Source organism: Apodemus sylvaticus, chromosome 1 (genome assembly GCF_947179515.1).
Source record: "Apodemus sylvaticus chromosome 1, mApoSyl1.1, whole genome shotgun sequence".
In the NCBI taxonomy this organism is placed as follows: Eukaryota; Metazoa; Chordata; class Mammalia; order Rodentia; family Muridae; genus Apodemus; species Apodemus sylvaticus.
In genome coordinates this window covers 129,409,959-129,432,998 of record NC_067472.1, presented here as the reverse complement: position 1 = coordinate 129,432,998, position 23,040 = coordinate 129,409,959, and the positions used below count along the sequence as shown (strand labels likewise).

Below are 23,040 nucleotides of genomic sequence, written 5' to 3'. Positions count from 1 at the left end.
AAAAAAAAAAAAAAGGAAGAAGCAAACCTATTTTTTTCCCAAGTTTAACGAATACTGTATTATTTCACTGGGTTCCCAGAACCCCAAGGCTGGAGGGGCTGCAGTTCACCTTAGGCAGATCTGGGTGTGCTTTTTGTGGCATTAGGTCTTTGAAGGTTGAGGTTCACTAGGCGTCGGGTCAGAAACCGGACGTTCCATTCAGCTTACTAACCTCCTAAACGCTGCCCTATCAGCGCTCCCGGCACAGGCCACGCCCTTCTGCTGTAGCCCCACCCCCTTTAGCTGGCACGCCTACGGGAGCAGCAGAATTAACCAATCAGAAGAGTCCTTAGGCGGGCGCTACGCCTCAGCGAACCAATAGACAGGCACCCGAAGCCGGGCTTGTCCGGGCAAGCCGGTTCCGCAGCCGGCACGGGATCCACGTGAAGCCTGGGAAAGTGCGGCCGGGTCTTCAGGTGAGCTGAGGGCGGCCACAGGGAGTCCGGGGCCGCCGGTTCCTGTCGCCAGCCGCCTGTGACTCTCGGGACGGGGTGGTGTTCAGCTGGGCCGGGGCGCGGCCTCACGCGGTCCTGGCCCGACTCGGGGCCGGTGGGCCTCGGGGGACCGCGCGGACGTTAAGCGTCCGCCGAACGCCTCGGGTGGTGAGCTCGGGTTGTCCTCGTACTTTTTTATGGTTTTTGTTGTTGTTTGTTTTTAAATTGGTCTGGTAAGCTTTTGGGTAGCATCGGGGACCTTATTGCGCCAGCCTTTCTCAAACTGGGGTGATTATCGCAATCGTGGCTTGAGGGCGGGGTCTCGGATCCTGCCCCCAAACTTTGCCTTCGGTGGATGGTTAAGGGACAGTGACTTCCTGATGTCATTTGGTTATTTTGTGCTAGAACAGGGTCTAGACAGACAGACGCCTGATCTACCGGCATGGCAGGTGGGGCCCTTACGCCAGTGACGCTTCTGGCTTTGTAGTTTCTTGGGAGCCTTCTCATCTGGAATCCTCTTGGGCCAGGGACCCTGACCTGAAGGCCAAGTGCCTACCATACTGACCAGAGTTACGATGTGGAATATTTGTACGTGGCCTTGCTGAAGCTCTGCAAACTTCTCTCCAGCTAAACTGAGCTCCATTCAGGGCTGCAAGCTGCACAAGTGCGTCCCCTTGATAATTGTTGCTTCTGACATGTCCACAGGGTCAGAGACGATAGGGAATGACTTGCTTTTATCTCTAAACACAAATTAAAAAAAAAAATACAGAGACCTTCGCTGAAGGGAACCTAATTTTACAGGAAAGTCCATCCTCCTGCCGTGATCAGCAGGGCTAGCACAGGTCTTCTAGGCCAGATTTTTCTCCCTAAGGCAAATTGAGGTTCTGAATTTGTCGGTTCTGAGGTATGGTTTGTGGAAAGGAGGGGGTTGCTGACAACCTGTGTTTTTTTTTTTAAAGATTTATTTATTATATGTAAGTACACTGTAGCTGTCTTCAGACACTCCAGTAGATGGCATCAGATCTCATTATAGATGGTTGTGAGCCACCATATGGTTGCTGCAATTTGAACTCAGGACCTTCAGAAGAGCAGTCGGTGGTCTTAACCACTGAGCCATCTCACCAGCCCCAGACAACCTGTTTTTAAAAGAGGGGGTGCTATTTGGAAAGCGGGTGAGCAGGCTGAGAGCAGTTGAGTCAGCATGGGTCACTGAGCCTCCCCCTGGCTCAGCAAACCATTACTCCTCATGCACATACTGGCATCTTGTTCATATTCTGTCCTCCCCCTTACTGCTACTTACCCCGCGTCTTAGCTAGGGTTTTACCGTTGTCAACAGACACCACGACCAAGCCAATTCTTTTTTTGTTTTTGTTTTTGTTTTTTTTCAAGACAGGGTTTCTCTGTGTAGCCCTGGCTGCCCTGGAACTCACTCTTTAGACTAGGCTGGCAGAACTCAGAAATCCCTCTGCCTCCCAAGCGCTGGGATTAAAGGCGTGCGCCACCACTGTCCTGCGACCAAGGCAGTTCTTAGAAGGACATCTAGTTGGAGCTGGGGTCAGAGGTTCAGTCCATTATCACGGTGGGAGCATGGCAGCATCCAGGTAGAAATGGTACAGGAGGAGCTGGGAGTTCTAGGTCTTCATCCAAAGGCAGGCAGGAGAAGACTGGCCTCCAGGCAGCCAGAGAGGGTCTTAAAGCCCACACCCACAGTGACACTCCCTCCAACAAGGCCACACCTAGTAGTCTGGCCACTCCCTGGGTTAAATTTATGCAAGCCTTTACACCCTGTGATAAAATTGCTCAGGCTCCTAGTCTGTCCTCATCCTCTGATGAGGTAGCTGTGCTGTCCCCTGGAGTCCTCCAGTGACTCAGGATCCTTCACCATTCCATTCACCGGTCTCCACGCCCCCTGCTGCCTAGCTGTTTACAGGCTGCACCAAGTTCTTTGCCTTCTCTCCCTGGCTTTGTGCTCGGTGCCTGTCAGGTTTCTCTTCTGAACATTTCCCACCCTGGGCTGCCTGGCCCATCCCTCTGAAATCCCGCAGCATTTCACATGTGCTCTCCAAATAGCACCCCCTCTTTTAAAAACAGGTTGTCAGCAGCCTCATTTCCACAAACCACAGCTCCTCTTGCCAGGCTCTCCTGGTTTCTTGCTGGTGACTGCCCAGGGTCTCAGGTCCCCTTCCTGTTAGTTATTGATCTGTGCTTAGGAGGACCTTGAGCTCTGCAGTACCCTCCAGGCCTGAAGCAAGTCTGCCAGGAGAGAGGGGCAGCAAACACTGGGGCCCTGCGGTTTGCTCACTAGAGGGAGCTCTGAGGAGGACTGCCTGCTGTCTGAGGGGGGAGCTCTGAGGAGGACTGCCTGCTGTCTGAGGGGGGAGCTCTGAGGAGGACTGCCCGCTGTCTGAGGGGGGGGCTCTGAGGAGGACTGCCCGCTGTCTGAGGGGGGAGCTCTGAGGAGGACTGCCTGCTGTCTGAGGGGGGAGCTCTGAGGAGGACTGCCTGCTGTCTGAGGAGGGTAAAATCCAATGTATGGAAGTACGCAGGGTGAATTTCATTGCTGCCCTCATAGACAGTTAAAGTCCTGGGTCAGTGCTGCTTGGTCCGTATTTTACTGGCCCACCTGGGTGTCTTGGCCTCCCTCACTTGACCAGCAGACACTAAGCCAAAGACACCAGTATAGGGCAAGGGTGGCTGGCAGAAGGACTGCTGACATTGGTGGCAGAAGGTGAGGTGGTAATAAGAAAGAAGTGGTCCCCCAGCTCTGACCCCCGGATACTTTATATGGTGACTGCAGGCTGCTGGTGACCCTTCTGCCGCAACATCAGGCTACTCGTTGCCAGGCCTCTGTCCCTGGCATTCCCACTGCCCGCCCCTCTTCCTTGTAGGGCTCCTGTTCCCCATTTACTCGGAAGTGACCTCTAGGAATCGTCTGCTTTTCCTCCGTGAGTGCCTAGCCGGCTCTCAGCACACTGTCTGCTGCCTTTCTGTGTCTGGTCAAGCCGAGCTTCTCGGCCCAGGATCCATCTTTATAGCTGTCCAGCACCTGGCGCAGTTGCGACCCCTTTGTAACATTGGGGAGATGCAAGGGTTCCAGAAGAGTGTTCGTTCAGTGATACAGAACTGGGTCTGAAGGCACAGGAGGGGGGTTGGGAAGAGCAGTGCCTCCAAATGGAGGAAGCTCTGGCCCAAGGATAGCTGACTGTGTGATGTAGAAAATCATCTAGATAGAGAGCTATTGAGTTTTACTGTGTGTAAGTGGGGGAGGGGGAGATAGACGGACAGACAGACAGACATGGGAGCACCACAGTTTATAAAGACTCAGGTTAAACCTTGTTCTGCTGATTGTAGATTGGGGATTTTCAGTGCGGGTGTTCAGCTGGGCTGGGTTTCTGGAGCCTTTGCTGCCCTGTGTCCATGCGTCTCACACCACTGAGGTGAGCTTGAGGTTCAGAGCATGGGCTCCGGGTTCCTGTCAGCTGTCACCCCAAGCTGCTCAGCTTCTGGGCCTCATTTCTGTACAGTAAGGGTGATGATACTCTGTGGTGTCGGTGGGAGGTGGAATATTCCATGTGACACTTGCCAGGGGGGATTCACACAGGCCAGGGATGGCAGGTGCAGTGTTGGAGTACAGTTCTTTTTTTGTTTGTTTCAAGATTTATTTACTTTATATGAGTACACTGTAGCTCTCTTCAGACATACCAGAAGAGGGCACAAGATCTCATTATAAATGGTTCTGAGCCACCATGTGGTTGCTGGGATTTGAACTCAGAACATCTGGAAGAGCAGTCAGTGCTCTTAACTGCCGAGCCATCTCTCCAGCCCTTGAGTGCAGTTCTTGGTAAAGGCGTGTGAGTGTCAGTCGGGTGCTTGAGGATGAGAGGCAGGGCGCCTTGGCAGCCTCCTCCCAGCCTGTCTTCCTATGTGCTCTCTCTTCAGCACACTGCCCCGTTGGCAGACAGCCTCCAGAGCTTCTCTTACCCCTGCCTGTGAGCTGGCTGACATGGTGCCAGGGGAAGTCCCCGAGTCTACTCAGTGTCCGTCTCTCACCAGCCTGAATGCCAAGGATGTGGTTCGGAGAAGACACAAGAGGAGGAGCCGGCAGCACCAGCGATTCCTGGCCCGCAAGGCCTTGATTACAGGGCAGAAGCTGTTGAGTGTGGCATCAGGGTCAGGAGCCTGCCCTCTGCCCTCACCATCACAGATGCCAGCAGGCACAGAGGCTTCAGGCAACAGGAGGCAACGTCCCAAGGCCAAGTCTGGCAGCAATGGCCTGTGCAGCAAAAAGCCTGTCCCCAGAGAAGCCCCAGGGTCTGGGCCCAGCAAGTGTGTGGCCATTGACTGTGAGATGGTGGGTACAGGCCCCCAAGGGCGGGTGAGCGAGCTAGCCCGCTGCTCCGTGGTGAGTTACAGTGGTGACGTTCTCTATGACAAGTACATCCGGCCTGAAATGCCCATTGTGGACTATCGCACCCGCTGGAGTGGCATTACCCGCCAGCACATGCACAAGGCTATCCCCTTTCAAGTGGCCCAGAAGGAGGTAAGGAGCCTGAGTCTTATTTGGCCAGAATGACAGGTTGGGGAGAGGAGCCGTGGTTTGAGACACCACTTTGTGACTGGGTAGTGGGGGGCCTTGAGAAGTCACTTCTCCAGATGTGTAGTTCCTTTTCCAGAGAACAGGTTAACTTAAGTCCAGGTGCTGCCGCTCTGAAGGGTTGCCAGACTGGTGGGGGGGGGGGGCTGCTTGTCAAAAGCTTATATGACAGGTAAGGGCGGATAACTTGCAGAATGGCCAGAATCTATAAACTTTGCCTACGGCTTGTCCCATCTCCTTATGGTTCTTCAGTGCTTAGAAAAATGACTACTAGTTGGGATTCCCCTATGTAATTAGAAATCTGCAAAGGCATTTGGCTACAGGAAACAGTGAAAGCCTATAAATAGACTAGAAGCTTTGACCCAGGGTCTTCCATGAAGACTCTGTTCCCCCAGATCTCTGGGGCTTTGCCATGGTTGTCTAAAAATCGTGGTTAAGCAAGCTTGCCCTATAAATAGGCCTCAAGGTTATTTAATCACCTGTTGGGTAATATCAACAGAACCATGCCTGGTGCTGGTAAGAGAAACTCTTAAAGGCTTGCAGTCCCCATCTTCAGGACTCTGCCCTGCTCATCTGCCCTCCACACCTGCTCTATGCCACGGGACTAAGGAAATGGTGTTTAGGGACAGCACTCAAAAGACTTGGTGCTGCCACAGAAACAGAGACCTAATGGAAACTGGCACTCCAGTTTTGCCTGTGGTTAGGCAATACAGTGGGTACAGTAACCAGAGCTGTGCTTAGGAAGGGCCTGAGATGGCTCGTGGAAGGGAGGGCAGGAGGACAGCCGCTGCGGTGTGTGAGCTGTGTGAGGTAGGTGGAGTTTCCGAGGCTGACACTGTAGGCTAGTGTGGCTCAGCGCCCAGGCAAACAAAACAGTTGCTGGCTCACGGTGGAGATGTGTAGCGCTGTGTGCTCCTGCTTCTGTGCAGCTTGCAGCAGTGTTCTGCATTCCGGTAGCGTTTGTTCCGGTGTAAAATGAGGCAGACACAAAGGTGTAATGCACATTCTGAGGTTGTGCCCTATCACAGTTGTATTGGAACAAATCCACTTTCTCAAAGCCAGCATTAGAACAGAACTACTTTTTAATGTCTCTGGGTTATTGGGATCAGAGAGGTTTGGGAAATTCTGATAAACCTCATCTTGTGATCTTTGTCATAGTGTGCTGGCTAGACATAAGCCAGAGTCATTTAGGAAGCAGGAATTACAGTTGTCCCCACCAGACTGGCCTGTTAGGAAGCCTTGGATGAATTTTCTTGATGTCGGAGGGCCCAGATAACTGTGGACAATGCTACCCCTAGGCATGTGGTCCTGGGTGCTATAAGAAAGCAGGCTGAGCCGGCCAGTAAGCAGTGCTCTTCCGTGGCCTCTGTATCAGCTCCTACCTCGAGCTTCTTGCCCTGTTTGAGTTTCTTCCCTGAATTCCCTCAGTGATGGAGCTGAAAGGAGAAATAAGCCCTTTCCCCACTTATTGTCATGGTGTGTTACCACAGCAATGGGAACCCTAACTAAGACATACCATATACCCAAAGCATTGCTTTGGAAAGTTTTGATCATGAATAGAAGTAGTAGGAAGGCAAGCCTGCGGTGAGCCCTCCAGTTCCAGTCCCTCCCAGCCATGTGTGTGGTTGGTGGTGATCCCTGGGCAGGCTCATTTACTTTCTGCTCAGGCTGTGTGGAGTAGTTTTGATCTCTTCCCCTGTTGAGGAAGGTGCTGGACAGGGAAGAGCAGGATGTGCCCAAACAGCTGCAGAACAGGTTCAGAGGGAGGCGAGGCGGAGCCAGAGCACACAGGAGCAGGGAACCAGTTCCTTTAGGACCAACCAGCACCAGGCACGGTTCTGTTGCTTTCATTCAGTGGGTATTTATTGATCAAAAAACAAGTTGTTTGGGAGGCTGAGGTAGGAGGATTGATCTAAGTTCTAACCTGGATCACAGGAAGCGTTGTCTCAGAAGAGCCATCCCAACAAACAGCTGTGCCCTGGCTGAGCACCAGTGTCAAGTCAAATGGAGCTTACAGTGCAGGAAGGAGGAGAGAGCGTCCCAAGAGCTAAATGTGTAAAGTGTGTAACAGCCCAATCCACACTTAGAAAGTACAGGTGGCTTGAAAGAAGGACCAGGGCTCCTGATGGATGAGGAGGTGGGAGTCTTCCAGGGAAGACTGATGATCTGAGACCTGGGCGGCATGCATGCATACACACACACACACACACAAACACACACACACACCCTCACAGTTGTTCGCTGGAATGATGCAGATAGTATTCCTTTTGCAACTGCTTAGAAGAGTTTGTATTCAACCTTTGGGCATCATGGTGGCCTAGGCTGATAGATTCTCCTCTCCCTTTCCCACTAATGCCTCCCTTTGGGGGAGGGGTGTATGCACCAATGGTAATGGAGCTCAGGTGTGCTCCCGCCTGACAGTGGGGTCTTCCCGCCTCGCCTCTCTACTCACAGATCCTTAAGCTGTTGAAGGGCAAGGTGGTGGTGGGGCATGCACTGCACAATGACTTCCAGGCCCTGAAGTATGTCCACCCTCGCAGCCAGACCCGGGATACCACTTACGTCCCAAGCCTGCTCAGCCAGCCCAGCTCCCTCACCCGAACTCGGGTCTCTCTTAAGGACCTGGCCTTGAACCTGCTGCACAAGAAGATCCAGGTATGTGGCATGGAGCCTCTTGGGAGGGAGGGATTTCATCTGACTTCGGTAATTGCTGAGATGTGGACAGCACTGTGACCTGCTGCTTGCATAGAGGCAGTATGGGCATAGCCAGCTCATTTCATTCCGTGAGAGTCCCCCAGCGAAAGTCAAGTTCTTCTAGGCTGTCTCTTTAGGTCTTTGCCCACCTACCTCCTGCCCATATCCTGTATCTCATAGGATGTATTCTGACTCACTGGCTCTAGAGGCTCAGATCAAGAGGCCTGTGATTCTTGTTCCTCGCTGTTTTGATATCCGTCTTCTAACATCTGGAGCAGGGATTTGTTTGTTTGTTTATTGTTTTTCAAGACAGGGTTTCTCTGTGTAGCCCTGGCTGTCTGGAACTCACTGTGTAGACCAGACTGGATTCCACCTCAGAGGTCTGCCTGCCTCTGCATCCTGAGTTTTGGGGTTTGAAGGCAGGTGCCACCACAGCCCAGCTTCAGGATTTTTTTTTTTTAAATATGTGTAGGTGTTTGTCCTGCACATATGTCTGTGCATCACATACATGGCACATTCTTAGGGACCAAAAGAAGGCATCTGATCCTCTGGGACTGGATTACAGACAATTTGTGAGCTACCATGTAGGTACTAGAAACTGAGCCTTGGTCCTGGGGAAGAGCAGCCAGTGCCCTTAACCACAGTTCTCTCCAGCCCAACATAAAGGAAGGAGTATTTTCGTTCATGGTTTTATAGGGTCCATCTGCTTAGGCAGAATACCATGGTGGTAGAAGCATATGAAATTACCCCATAGTGAAAATGAAGCAGACAAAAGAAGAGACAGAATATTCCCAAGGGCCTTTCTTTCCTGGCAATGTGTTTCCTTAGGCTGAGTCCAATATCAGTTGAGTACTGTTCAAGATAGCACTGTCACCTGGGGAACAAGCCCACAACACACAGGCCTTTGGGGTCTACTTTGTATCTAAATCATAACAGCCTCCATTCAGAGATAAGTGCTCTTAGTCAGGCCCATTTCACCACCTAGTGATGTTTTTGCTCCTGTCCACAGGTAGGCCACCAGGGACACTCATCTGTGGAAGACGCCATGACAGCCATGGAGCTCTACCAGCTGGTGGAGGTGCAGTGGGAGCAGCAAGTGGCCAGTTCCGCCAAGGCCCATCCTGAGGACAGGGGGCCTGACAGCAGCACTGACGTGGAGCAGTACATGGATGACCAGTACTGGCCCGAGGACCTGACCGAGAGCACCAGTGGGGAAACAAGGGGGGCCCAGGATAGTCGAGAGGAAGAGGAAGGGCAGGGAACCAGGAATGCTCCTCCCTAGTCACACAGGGTAGGAGGTAATCACCTGGTAACCAGACTCACTAAGGCAGTGTTTCTCAAAACCTGAGGGTCAGGACTCCTTTGTGGGTTGAATAACCCTTCACAGGGGTCACCTAAGACCATCAGAAGACAGGTGTTTACATTACAATTCATAACTAGCAAAATTACAGTTATGAAATAGCAACAGAAATCATTTTATTTTGGGAGGTCTCCACAGCATGAGGAGCTGTACTAAAGGGTCACAGCTTTAGGAAGGTTGAGAACCACTTGTCTGGAATAACTTAAGGCGCTGGGAGGCAAGGGCTCAGGTCATACCCTCCTCACAAGAGTCTCATCATTCCTGACACTTAGCATGGAGACATTAGAGAGCCTGTGGCTTCCCCATTGAGCCTTTTCCCCATTGTAAGTGGGAAGAGTAGCAGAGCCTACCTCACGGGTGTCTGAGCACTGTGAGCGTATCCTAGTGATGAACAGGATGGGCTCTGTTCAGTCCTGATTTCTGAGCAGCTATGGCTCAGGCCGGACCCTTTGCCTTGGCTTTTCCATCAGATGAGGTGGTGGCCTGGGCAAGGGTGTTGCAGGGGAGTTCAGAGGTCTCTGCAGGTCCTGCTGCCACTTCTGTCTCCACATCTGCCTCCTGACACTGCATTTGAGAAAGTGACAATAGTAATCCAGACGAGGTCAGAAATGAAGGGACACTACTGAGACCACACTTCCACTGTCCACTGATTACAGGAAGTGTTAGTCACGGATTGTTAGATTGCTGGCTCCTCTCTGGCAGGGAAGGAGGGAGCTGGCCAGATCATCACCACCACTTCTGGCTGGGCACCAGGGGCGAGCTCTTGTTTCCTTAAAAAGCAGCCGCTCATGCCAGCCTTGATGCTGGGCAGTAACGTTTGTGGGTTGAAGGGTGGGGGAACAGAGCTGGGAGAAGTGCACTGTGAGAAATCAGACCGTTTGCACAGGAATAAAGTGCAACTGGAAAAGTGGGTGAACTGGTCCTTTCTGGATGCTCAAGCTGGACTGAGGGTGTTTGAGGCCCAGGAAGCCTAGGGCTCTGAGCTTGCTGGATGCCGGTCTTGAGATGCCTTTCAAGGTGGTCCACGTTAGCTCTATAGCAGCTTGTGACTTCAGTTGGAGTTGGGTATTCCACAGCACACTGATTGATTTGGTCTCTTCCCAAAGCTAAGCTTTCACAAAGAAATTGTCTGGGGGATTTTTTATTTTTTTTTTTATTTTTTTTTTTTTTTTGCTGTTGAAACAGACTCTCATGATAGAGTCCAGCTGCTTATAACTCCTTATGGAGCTCAGGGGATCCATCCTCCTGCCTTAGCTCACTCAGTGCCAGCGTTGTGAGTACACATTGCTATTCCTGTAAGACTCTGCCCTTTAGGAGTAAGAGTTCTTTGTGTGTATATGAAGTCAGTCGTGGGTCCTTGTACAGCACTCCTCAGGTCACTTCCTCTTTTGCTGTTGTGAATAAGCCAGCCATATATATGGTGTGCAGATATCTATTTTCCTGCTTTCAAGTTACTTAGAGAGATTCCCAGGAGGGGAATTGCTGGGCCTGAGAGGTGTGGTGTCATCTGGAGAAGGAAACAGACAGGATCTGAGGGTAAAGCAGGGTAGCTAGCTGGTGTTTCTTGACTAAAAGGCTACACCTACTATATTTGCATAGCAACTTAATCACAGGTAATGTAGAAAGCAGACTTAATGATTCTAAGAGGTTATGATTTTTTTCACAGATTGTTTTTAACCCACCTTAGCCCTATTTTCCAACATCCAGAATGAAAGAGGTAATCAACTCTATTACAGTATTTTTCTTTGATACAGAAGCAGTCAAAGTCCAGCAAGCATCTAAGTCCTGATGGTTTTCTGAGGTTCAGGCGCCCCCCCCCCCAGATGCTCCTTTACACTTCCTCCTGCACACACTCAGCCTCTGTGGTCGGAGACGCGGGACAGAGTCCTGAGAAACAACCCATCAGAGCAGTTTGACTTTCGCAAGGGGCCCGATGCAGTGGTTGTCCCTGGTAGCATAGTGAGCATTGAGCTTGTTGATTCCTGTGTGCCTCGGCTTTGCAGTATGGGCCTGTTTGCATGCGCTCCCCAAAGGGAGAGCCCTGATATGTTATTCTTCTTTCATTTTGCCGTGCCATCTTAGTTTCTTCAGCGTACACTCCTCCTGTATGTGACAGAGGGGGTGAAGCCAGTGTAACTTCTTAACAGAAGGTGCTCCTCCCAGGGCATTCCAGATCAGGCATTCATCCTGTAAGTCATGAACGCAGAGGATCAACTATGGGGACCATTCTGTACTCATTAACTGAACTCTTGCCTTCACTGCCAAGCTCTCAGACTCTGAGTCTGCGCCCATTGTTCCTCTGGGTTGTGTGCCTCATTCTCGGGCTGTAAGTGCCTGAGAGTTCCTGGAACCGTCTTTCTTGGTGCCAACAAGGGCACAAAGGAGATTCTTCGTAGGAGTAAGCAGGGGTTATCATGCTATATGGTTCTGCTGTGGTACAGAGGTTTTCCAAAGAGTGCTTTTGTTAGAGACTGCCATTGTATACATTCACATCTTCTACCACAGCTCATACAGAATTCCCCAAAGGAAGAAGCATCAGGAGACTCCATAACACAGATTCATCAAGGACGACAGTAGACGGATGCTGGAGACCTGTGGTCCGCAATGTCGATGGATGCTGGAACTTTGTCACCATGCTGTCCACTCCAAGCAGCTGTCACTTTCCCACAGTAGCTGCGTTTACATTCTCATCAACAGTTCACAAGGATTTCAGTTGTTTCAGAGGAAGGGTCACACCATTTGACCTAGGTTGACTTGGAGTTTGTGGTGATCCTCCTGCCTTGGTCTCAGTTTAGGACAGTTGTGCTTGTGGGTAGGTTGTCACTAGGGAGAAGTGCCTCTGAGGCAGTCAATTAAACAATTGACTGTCTGTTTTGTATTCTATAACAAAACACCTGAGGCTGGTGCTTGATTAAGACTTCATAAATCGCCGGATGTGGTGGCGCACGCCTGTAATCCCAGCACTTTGGAGGCAGAGGCAGGCAGATTTCTGAGTTCGAGGCCAGGCTGGTCTACAGAGTGAGTTGCAGGACAGCCAGGGCTACACAGAGAAACCCTGTCTCAGGGAAGGAAAAAAAAAAAAGACTTCATAAATCACAGCCATGGCGGTTAGAAAGCATGGTGAGGCCCCCATAGTGATGACGTGATAACAGAAGCACTTGTGGAAGGGAACACATGGCAAGGCAGGAAGTGGGAGAGGCGTGGACAGTGAAACTACTCTAAGGCCTAGGACTTCTGAGGGACAGTATTGACCCATTCACAAAGATAGTGTGTGTGTCATTCACACACACATACCGCATTCCTCCCACCAGGTTCTACCTCATGATTCAACCACACTGGGAACTGAGCCCCTTTACCAGGGCCTTTGGGAAACAAAGTCACCAGAGCCATAGCATGAATTGTCCATTCAGTGCATGACCAGGCTCAGTGGGGATTAGAAAAAGCCATCCAGTAGCTGCCTCCTGTCAGCTACAAGCATGATGGGTGAGCTGCTGATGGGATGTGTCCTTGGAAAGCTGACAAGTTTGCCTCAAGTGACTCTTCTGCCATCAGTCCATAAGGCCTGTGGACTTGGCTTGCTGTTTGATGCTGTCAGGGGAAGCTGGAAATGAGCCCTGCTAGCTGGGGTCAGGGCTTCCCCCTTCAGGGCTGTTAATAATCAGTACCTGGGTCCAGCAGAACACACTATACACTTGGACAAAAGTTCAGCATAATTCAGGCAGGGTTCTGGGAGCTGAGGCCCAGCTCTGGGGAACCACAAGAGTAAATGGAAGGCACACTATGACTGATGTATAGAAAAGGAAAGAGCTGGAGACTGCCTCATCAGTTAATTAGGATGACAGGAGGTGCACTTACACAGAAAGGCCTGGAGGGGGAGCTGCCAGGGAGGTGTAGGGGAGTTTTCCGGAATGTTGGGCAAGTGTAGAAACCTGGCCTTCAAACAAAATCACCGCCTCTATCTTTATGGATCAGCTGTGCCTGTTTACAGTTATGCTTTTTGACTATTGATAGCGCCTCCCAGGGGGAGTGGTTGGAAGGGTCTCTGGGTGCTCATCTGAGATTTCATTTGTATGCAATTCTACCTGCCTGCATGGATCTGGGGTCTCAGGCAATGATAAAGTATATAAGCAGGGGAAGCTTGGTGCTCATGCTAAGCAGCTACAGAGATGCTGGATTGAGACTTACCAGTGTGTGTGTGCTGATGCCCCTCACACTGGATTGAGACTTACCAGTGTGTGTGTGCTGATGGCCCTCTGGGCTTCTATAAGTAACCTCTCAACGCATGCGCCATAAGTAAGCCCAATAAATCCACTGGTCCCCAAGTTGTAATCTGGTGGAATTGTTCTTTAACTTGTTGGACTTTTTAAGAAAGTAAACTTTTTAATTTCTCCCAGAACAGTAATTTTCAAAACAGGGCAGCAAATGGCAAGCCCTGAGACATGAACATGTGGGAAGGAACCCTCGTAGTGCTCTAGAGAGGGGACCCAACTGGCTCCTCTGATCTGGTGGTTCTCAGCCCCAGTGGTGTGACTCCTTTGGGGGTCAACTGACCCTTTCACAGAGGTTGCATATCAGATATCCTTCATATCAGATATTTACAGTTCATAGCACTAGCAAAATTATAGTTACAAAGCAGCAACAAAAATAATTTTATGGTTGGAGGGTCACCACAACGTGATCTGTTATATTAAATGGCTGTAGCTTTAGGAGGGCTGAGAACCACTAGAGTCGCTGGTCCTGGCACTGGGGAGACAGATAGTTAACATCGTCTGAAGGAGGCACCCGAGACCTGTGAGCTTGGGAAGAGTCACCAAATAAAGTCCCAGAACAAAGCCAGAGCTTGGGTTTAAACCAGAAGAAGCCACAGTTCAGAGAGGGTGTGAACAAGCCTGGGAGGAAGGGGCTGTGACAGGTGACCACGCATAGGAGTTGCTTTTTTTTTTTTTTTTTTTTTTAAAGACATGGTCTCACAGTAGTTCAGATTAGTCTTGAACTTGCTGTGTGACTACGGATGACTTTAAATTCTTGATCTTCTTGTCCCCATCAGCTGATGACAGGATCCTATGCTAAATCACTACATCTGGTTAATGCTGTGCTGGACGCTAAGCAAACACTCTACCAAGCTGAACTACACCCTTAACCCAAAGATTTGATTTTTGAAGTCTGTTAAAATCAGACATCTGGGAAGTTCTTATCCAAGCCACAAGTCTTTGTGATGTCTCATCGGGCTGAGAACTGTTATTCTCTATAGATCTGGGCATTTATAGACTATCTATGTTGAACGGGACGGTGCCACCAGACAGAAAATCTGGTAAGTTCAAGGAGATTCAAGAACCCCTGCAATTCTCATATTTGATATTCAAAGGCATTTAAATCTACTCCTGACTGACCATGACACTCCATTGATTGGACTGTGACAGTTATGTAGGGACAACAGCTGAGGTCCTTCCACAAGTAAATGAGGCATCTCTAACATCCTCCATGAATAAACAGTTTGGGCAAGCGATGACAGTTTCCTTCATCAAGGACCACCCCAGGGGCAAGCCTTTGTCCTACAGAGCAGTGCTTAAGTCTCTCACAGGTCTGGAGCTAAACCAGATTCCACACCCCAAGCTCATTTGGGCCCCACCCAACCTCCATCTCTTCAACTCTCAGGGTTCCCGTGCTCAGGAGTTTGAGAACCATGGTTTCTGACCCTGAGAATGGGACTCCTATCTTAGGTTTCATTTCCTTTCCCCTGAGCGGTATGTCCCACAAGCCCCGCACCCCAGCAGACAGAAAGGAACGTAGCCTAGCACCTAGCAGTGTTTTGCCTTCCTGAGTGGCAAAGCAGAACGCAGATCCACATATATTCTTCCCGTGGCCTCTCACCCTGGCATGTTCTGCAAGAGCGCCCCTCTTAGAAAGCTGAGTCTGCTTCTGATCATGCGTACCTCAGTTTATTAGAAGGATATTGTTTATTTAAAGAATACTGAACGTTCCCTGCATGATAGGTGTAAGCAGCAGGCGGCTCCATGATTCAGGGGAGGAAGGAGTTTTATTGTAGCTCTGAGAGACCAGCCAGGGGCATCCAAGAGTCCAGAGCAGAGAGAGAAAGAAGCAGACCACCCGGTGCTCAGGGCCATCTCTCAGGAGCAGAGAAAATAGGAAGGAGGGGCAAGAGAAGAGAATAGCAAGGAAAGCAGGGGGTCGGGTGGGGAACTGCTGGTTTTAAAGCAGAAAGGAGGGCAGCGAGGTGGGACAGCCTAGGAGTTCGCATAGTGGAGGAGTCAGGGAGGTAAGAAGGGTCAGGAGGCTAGGGTAGAACAGGCCCATGTGAATAGGTCCTGAAGGGGCTGGAGGCTAGCTAGCATGGGCTGCCATGTGTAACCTCAGAACTGTTCTGACAGGCAGAAACCTGACAGGTTTCTGAGGACTGGTGCATGAGAAAATTGATCTATACATCAGAAATCCTATAGTCCAGCTTGAGCTGAACCCGGACTGTCATTTTGGATAAAGTCAGTGGGCCTGCCCTTTTTTGGGAGGGGTTCTTGGGATTTTTCCTTTTGGACCTAATAATAGGTGGCATTCTAAGGATTCCAAGTTCCAGCCCTGGAGGCTGTAACCCAGGAGGAAGAACAGCCTGGCTTGAGGCCCTCTCAAGGTTTGCTGCTGTTTGTCAAGCTCTCCCAGGTAGAGCCTCCGCCCAGTGAGGACCCTCCTCCTACCCAAACCCCTGCTGCCCTTGCCAGTTAATAGTACCAGTGTCTCAAGAACAGCTTGCTCTGTCCTCAGAAAACCTCACCGAGTAGCACACTTTGACAGCAGGTCCCAGAAAGTTGCGGGACGTTCCCCAGGCTCCAATCCCGGAGATGTTTATTCTCTGGGTGGAGGGTGAAAAAGCAAAGAAAGATGTTGCAATCCACTCTGTCCACGTCAGACACGTCATCCAAAAGGGAGGAGGGCAGGGCCAGAGGAGGGACAGCCTGCCGGGGCCAGCCCTGACTCAACCTGCCAGCCCCCTTACCTGCCAGCCTTGAGGAGATGAACAGCCCAGCCTACAAGGCCTGCCCCCACTCCCCAGCTCCCCTTGATAATGAACCAGAAACTGAAACTAAAACAGGCGCCAGTTAGAGATGAGTCATTTTCCAAAGTGACTGAAGTAGCCGAGAAGTGGTAACAGAGAGGCAGAAGAGAAGCCAGGGCTCTGAGACAGGTGAGAGCAGGTACCACAATGTCGCCCAAACTGGGAGGCAATGGGAGGGGGCTTCCTAGTGGGACAGCCGGACAGGACCAGCAAAGCTCTGGGACCTATAGCACAGAGAAGCTGGAGGCTGGCACGAGGCCAGCTTCTTCTGTTGCCAGGTGGCATTGGAGATAATAGTGGGCCGGGCTCAGGGTGTAGTTTGGCAGGGTGGTGGCCCAGGATGCGTGGAGGGTTGTTGCTTCTTGACTGACAGCCTGGCTCTCCCCCACCCCCGCCTCCCCATCCTCCAGGACTTCCTGAGGGTCGCCAGGGAGCATGGCAGGCATCCCAGAGGTGGTAGCCATGGACTGTGAGATGGTGGGGCTTGGGCCTCAAAGGGTAAGTGGCCTCGCCCGCTGCAGCATTGTGAGCTTCCATGGTGCTGTCCTGTACGACAAGTACATCCAGCCTGAGGGAGAGATCACGGATTATAGAACCCAAGTCAGCGGAATCACGCCTCAGCACATGGCGAGGGCCATGCCGTTTGGGGAAGCCAGGCTGGAGGTAAGTGAACAGCCAGGAGTCAAGCCAGCAGACATTGCAGGCCCCTTGTCCTTCCTCCTCAGCTCCTTCCTAGGGTCTGTGGTCTGTGAGTCTCTCCCATGAGAAATTCCTCACATAGCTGAGGGAAGGACTCTGGGTCTCCCTATCACAGCCCTCACCTAGTTAGTTTCCCACCCAACAGAGAACCCCGGGCTCCCCTCTGGAGCTATGTTTGGAGCATCTATCAGGCTCAACTTTCCGCTCTTATGACGGGGACATTGAGTCCCACCTGATGTTCCCTCGCATCCACACCACACTGCTCTGGTGACCCTGCAGAATGAGGTTCTGAGGCTGAGCTGGTTCTGACTCAGAGGCCAGAGGCTCCCGGGGCTGAAGGAGATCGTGTTCCTGGACGATGCGCTCTGGGTCACTGAAGCCCAAGGGTCTTACCCTTTAGCCTGTGTCCATGTCTTCCAGACATGTCGGCCATGGGGCTGAGCAGTCACTCTCAGGGCTGCCCATCCTCCCACTGGGCTGCTGGATGCCTGGATCAGGCCTGCTCACCAGCTGTATGGAAATCCTAGTACCCTGATGGTGCTTAGCAAAACACTCCCCTCCCCCAAATTGCCCAAACACCAGTAGCATTTGTCTCGAGTGTGCATCTGAGGTCTGGCAGGGATAGGCAGAGGGGCAGTGTGTCAGGGCCAGCGGGCAGGAGTTATGTGTAAGTTTATTTGCCTGCAGCACAGGATTTTCTAGGCTTATCTCTGTGTATTACTTTCCTTCAGAGTTTCCCCAGCCACCGGAGTTCCATTCCCCATCCCTTATTTGCTTGCTGTTAAGATAGGGTCCCGTGTAGCTGGTTTTGATCCTCCTGCCTCCATCTGCCCCAAATTCTGGGGTTACAGGCATGTGCCATCCTGCCTGGTTTACATGGGAGAGGACCTAGGTTCTCGAATGCCAGGCAAACACTCTGCCAGTTGACCTACACTCCAGCCTAAGTTATTAATCTTTAAAGAGGACTATAAAGGAATTTGCAAATATTTAAAATGGTCAGAGACACTTTGGACAAATTCATACCATTGCTCTCTTTGGTAGAATCCTGGTAAGTCCAGGCCTCCTCCTTCCTAACTGAGCTAGTATTTGTAGCCACTGAACACACCCACCAACCTAATGCATTGAGACAATGTGGATTTATTATCTTAATGTTCTTCATTTCAGAAGTCTGGCCTGGGCCTAATGGGGCTAAAGTTAAGGAGTCTGCGAGGCTGGCTCCTCCCAGCTTCTGGGGGTGCTGGAGCCCCTTGGCCTTAGTCCTTCCTTCATATTCAGAATGAACAACAGCCCACAACTTCTCCTCACGAAGAACCCCTAATCTTCAAAAATAAGAGCCCTGTGATAATGGGGATCTGTTCTGACGCTCTCATCCTTTCTGTCCGGAGTCAGGGACTGGATCTTATAACTTTCCCGCTGAGCTACAATCCCAGCTGGAAATTTCCCTTTTTTAAATATCACCACCCAGCTAACAATTTAAGTTCCACATGCACCTAAGCCCCACCCCACCCCTGTCCCTGATCCAGGGATGTATTCACCGATCCTCCTCAGAGGGTTGTGGAGAACATTTGGGAGGTCATTACTTGCCTTGCCAAGGAGATTAAAGGACACAGTCTATGTGCTGGTTATCCCTGCAGGGGCCCCATCCCTGAACCAGGGAACAACCCAGGGTAGGGATCCTCACAGACGAAGCTGCTTTGAGAGGGGCTTCAGACCTTGCTTCCCTCCAGTGAGGGAAGATGATTTGCCCAAGGTCACCTAGCAACCCCAACTAGCTCCATGACTGTGGGGAAGGGGGATACCCTAAGGTAGACGTGTGCGAGGCCATCTGTCTTCCTGGACAGATCCTGCAGCTTCTGAAAGGCAAGCTGGTGGTGGGCCATGACCTGAAGCACGACTTCAACGCCCTGAAGGAGGACATGAGCAAATACACCATCTACGACACGTCCACGGACATGCTGCTGTGGCACGAGGCCAAGCTGCACTACTACAGCCGCGTGTCCCTGAGGCTGCTGTGTAAGCGCCTGCTACACAAGAGCATCCAGGTGAGGAGCCTCCTGGTCCCCATGACCCTTCTGCTCTTTCTCTTCTCCCTCCTCCCTTCTCTCCCTCCTCCCACTCAGATGAGGAGTGACCTGCTCTTCCTCTTTCTCCTTCCTCTCCTCCTCCAAGCAAGGAGTCCTCCTACTTTCTCCCTTAGTCCTCTCTCTCCTTCCTTGCTTCTGAAAGTGAGGATCTTCCTCTCCCTCCTCCCCATGCTTCCACTCCTCCCACAAGCAGATCAGTCCAACCCGCCTAAACTGGCTCCAGGTAAGGAGCCTCTGCAGCTTGCTGGCTCTAGGCCTCACCCATCGTCCAGGACTCCACACCAACACTTGAGGAGCCCTAGTGCAGATGTGTGACCCCCCCCCCCCAGACTCTTCCCTCCACTCCCGAGAGACTGGATGCTTGTATGTATGGTGTGTCTTTGGCTTCAGGAGACCAGAGTGCAGGAAAGGAATTCAGAAAGCCTCTTTGTGAGGTGATCCCAGGAGTACCCACGGGGAAGGAGAGGGAAAGCCCCTGGTTCAGACTTCTTGGTTTAAACCCCGTGCATCACAGGGTTCTGCCAGGACAGCCGCCCCCCCACCCCCCAATGGAGAAGTGGCAGAAAGCCTGCGCCTCCAATAGTGTCGTAGGGTCATAGTGACCTGACAGCTGGCTGCTCCTGTCTTGGATCAATCAGTGCTGTTCCTAGGTGCTACCTCGGTGTGTGGTGTAGGACTCAGCCTCACCCAAGTAAGAAGAGCTGTGGGTGGGGGACACACCCTAACAGCCAGACACTACACAAGGACCCTCCTAGTCAACACATTTCTTTTGTTTTGGCTTTGGTTTTCAAGACAGGGTTTCTCTGTGCTGCCCCGGCTTCCTGGAACTCCTGTAGACCAGGCTGGCCTCGAACTCCCAGAGATCTGCCTGTCTCTGCCTCCTGAGGGCTGAGATTAAAGGTCTGTGCCAACATTGCTCAGCTGATTTGGGTTTTTTGTTTTGTTTTTTCTTTTTTTTTCAGCCCTGGGGAATTAGACCCGGGGTTTTGAACATAACATGCGGAGCAAGTCCCCTGCTGTAAACTCTACCCCTAGTCAGTCTTTGTCCTCTTACAGTAGGATGTTATATGCGGCCTTATATTCATAAATTCATAATCCTTCCTCAGCCTCCTGAATGCTGGCACTGCAGGTGTACGATTCAGTAGGTCTTCACTGAGCAGCTACTCTGTGTCAGGCCACGGAGAGGAGCATGCTGTGTCCCTGTCCAGGAAGAGCTCTTGGTTCCCAGGGGCAGACCACCAGCACTGTCTGATAGAAGGTGGGGGGCAGTGGGGCTATAACTCAGTTGGCAGAGTGCTTTCCTAGTTTGCACAAAGTCTCAAGTTCAATCCCCAGTGCCACAGAAACCAAGTACTGTATATGCCTGATATTTATTTATTTATTTATTTGTTTGTTTGTTTGTTTTTCGAGACAGGGTTTCTCTGTGTAGCCCTGGCTGTCCTGGAACTCACTCTGTAGACCAGGCTGACCTCGAACTCAGAAATCCGCCTGCCTCTGTCTCCCAAGTGCTGGGATTAAAGGCATGTGCCACCACTGCCCAGCACCCTGGGAAATCTTGAGCCTTGATCTTGAGCCCCTCCAGCTCTGTTCCTCATCTGTGTTAGCTCTCCGGTTCGCTCTCCTCACCAGCTCCCACCTCACTGATGTCCTCAGAACATGCCCTCCAGCTCCTGCCTGAGGGGAATCACCCTGCTGATCACCTCAAGAGAGCTGGCCCAGGCTTGCTGCAGTCAGGTGCTGATGCCTCCCTTCGAGGGCTTGAGCCCCACAGGGAGGGGAAGGCCCTCGGTACTCAGCCCAAGGGCATGTTAGGAACGGCTTCGGAGCAGGTGTACCCAGGTCATTTTACAGAAGAGGAAACAGGCACAGATAGGCTGGAGACTTGCCCGAGGCCCTAGGAGGGGAGTAAAACTGGGACCAAGGCCAGAACTACCCACTTCTCACAGCTGACACCTCCCACCCCGCACAGAGGATGCTCCAGCCACCTGAAGCTTCCACCTCAGATAGCAAAGTCAGAAACCCGTCCTTAGTTTCCTTTGCTGGACAAGTGACGGTTGGTGACCCAGCAAGACCTTGGAGCCATCTTGGGATGTAGGAGACATCACAGCCACCTGCTTATTGACATCATAAGATGGGATGCTGTGGCCTACCTGAGCTGAGCCTCCCCGCAGGTGTCTCTAACCCTAGTCTGGAGGGTGGTGGGAAAGGAGCCCTTGGGAGGGAAGGCAGGCCACCTTAGCAGATGAACAGTCAAGAGTCAGGCCTGCTGATCCGTCTGCATCCAGTTGCAGGCAGGCCTGGAAAGCACAGGGGCTGAAAGACGCTGCAGGAGCTGGCCTGGCCCGTGGACAGAAGCCCCCACTCCACAGCATTTGTGGTGTCTGAGCCTGTTTCACCACTGCTAAAACTCAGGATGGTCAGATGTAGCTCTTGGAGTTCAGGAAGGTTCCACGGGCCAAGTGATTGCCCGTGGTGGCAGGTGGTAGCGGGTGGTAGGTGGCGGTCATGTCTTCCTGAATGGAAAGTGTGCAGAACCCAGTTCTACCCCATGCTCTGCTCCCCTCTTCTAAGACTCTGCTTTAGTGCCTCGCTCTTCTCAAGTTTCCCAGGTACTGGCAGGCCGGTTGGAGGGTGTGGCTTGCCAGGCACTCAGGCCTCCATTTATGGCCTGTGTAGGAATGGCAAGGATTGCTGGTCTCTACTGGCTGATGCCCTTTCCCTCTGAGCTGCCTCGCTTGCCACTGCTGGAGTGGCTTCCTCTCGCAGGCTACCATTCCTGCCCTGTCTAGCTCTAGCCACCTGCTGACACCCTCCCAAACCCGAGTCAGGGATCTCAGGGACACTGGGACAGACCCAGACCGGGCTGCTGGGGAGGCAATCCCCTTAGCTCCCACTCTCCTTGTGTCTGTAGAACAACTGGCGGGGCCACTGCTCTGTGGAAGATGCCAGGGCCACAATGGAGCTCTACAAAATCTCTCAGCGACTCCGAGCCCAGCGAGGACTGTCCTGCCTGGGGACATCAGAATGAACTTCATCCAAATCCAGGAGCAGAAGCCTCCACTCCTGAAGGACCGTAGTTTTCCATGAATGAAACTTGTTTCTACCAACTACCACTGCTACAAAATGTAAAACCAGGAACACTCCCCCATTACAGCACTTTTTGCTTTGGGGCAAAAAACCAAAAACAAACAAAAACAAACAAAAACAAAAACCGCAAAACCAACCAAACAAAAACAAAAATACCCAAAACCTACAACTTTAGTAATAAATGGCTTTGATTTTGTCTAACCAACCACCAGGACCTCTTGTCTTTTGCCCAGGAAATGGGCAAGTGCCTCTTCCTCCACTTTGTCCTCCACCTACTCTGTTTTTCCTTCCTCCCTTTTCTCTTTTCCTCTCCACCCCAAGTTTATTTCCTACATTGTAAAGAGGGCACCGGGCACGGCAGTAATAGGAAAACGGGCTTTTCCTTATTCTTCCTGAGCCCAGGCCCACCTCGAACTCGTGACTGTCCTTACTCCGCCTCCGGAGTGCGAGCATTACAGGTGTGCATTCGCACAGCCAGCATAGGCACACAGAGACTTTTGCTGTTGTCTTCTTTCTTCTGGAGATTGAACCTAAGGCCGTATGGATGCCAGGCAAGAGCTCTACCACTAAGCTACATCCCCAGCCTGCCCTCCCTCCCTTACCCCTCACCCTGTTTTGCCATTATTTTTTTTTTCTTAATTAAACTTAAGAAGTTGAAAAAAATCGCACACCCGAATCGACCAGATTGAAAGAACTCAGTGGATGTCTATTCAATTCAAGTAGTGTCTTAGTCAGGGTTTCTATTCCTGCACAAGCATCATGACCAAGAAGCAAGTTGGGGAGGAAAGGGTTTATTCAGCTTATACTTCCACACAGCTGTTCATCACCAAAGGAAGTCAGGACAGGAACTCAAGCAGGTCAGGAAGCAGGAGCTGATGCAGAGGCCATGGAGGGATGTTCCTTACTGGCTTGCTTCCCCTAGCTTGCTCAGCCTGCTCTCTTATAGAACCTAAGACTGGTTCTATAGAACCCAGAGATGGTAT

At 51.4% G+C, this 23,040-nt stretch overlaps 2 protein-coding genes across 4 annotated transcripts; both read left to right on the top strand.

Annotated features, from left to right (window-relative positions):
• Window positions 1-377: 377 nt before the first annotated feature.
• Window positions 378-10,031, top strand: Aen (apoptosis enhancing nuclease). 2 transcript variants are annotated; one of them, XM_052160372.1, is made up of 4 exons: window positions 378-455; window positions 4,527-5,013; window positions 7,522-7,722; window positions 8,771-10,031. In XM_052160372.1, the coding sequence occupies exons 2-4, from the start codon at window positions 4,678-4,680 to the stop codon at window positions 9,041-9,043; spliced, it is 810 nt and encodes a 269-aa protein (XP_052016332.1). In that variant the 5' UTR covers window positions 378-455; window positions 4,527-4,677; the 3' UTR covers window positions 9,044-10,031. The 2 variants fall into 2 exon arrangements, with proteins under 2 accessions (XP_052016332.1, XP_052016326.1); XM_052160366.1 differs by having other exon boundaries at window positions 4,413-5,013.
• A 6,060-nt stretch (window positions 10,032-16,091) lies between these two features.
• Window positions 16,092-22,263, top strand: Isg20 (interferon stimulated exonuclease gene 20). Of its 2 annotated transcripts, none has more exons than XM_052160362.1 (4): window positions 16,092-16,326; window positions 16,598-16,850; window positions 18,728-18,928; window positions 21,882-22,263. In XM_052160362.1, exons 2-4 carry the CDS (start codon window positions 16,623-16,625, stop codon window positions 21,996-21,998), a joined length of 546 nt encoding a protein of 181 aa, XP_052016322.1. In that variant the 5' UTR covers window positions 16,092-16,326; window positions 16,598-16,622; the 3' UTR covers window positions 21,999-22,263. The 2 variants fall into 2 exon arrangements, with proteins under 2 accessions (XP_052016322.1, XP_052016318.1); XM_052160358.1 differs by having other exon boundaries at window positions 16,094-16,316.
• The last annotated feature ends 777 nt before the right edge of the window (window positions 22,264-23,040 follow it).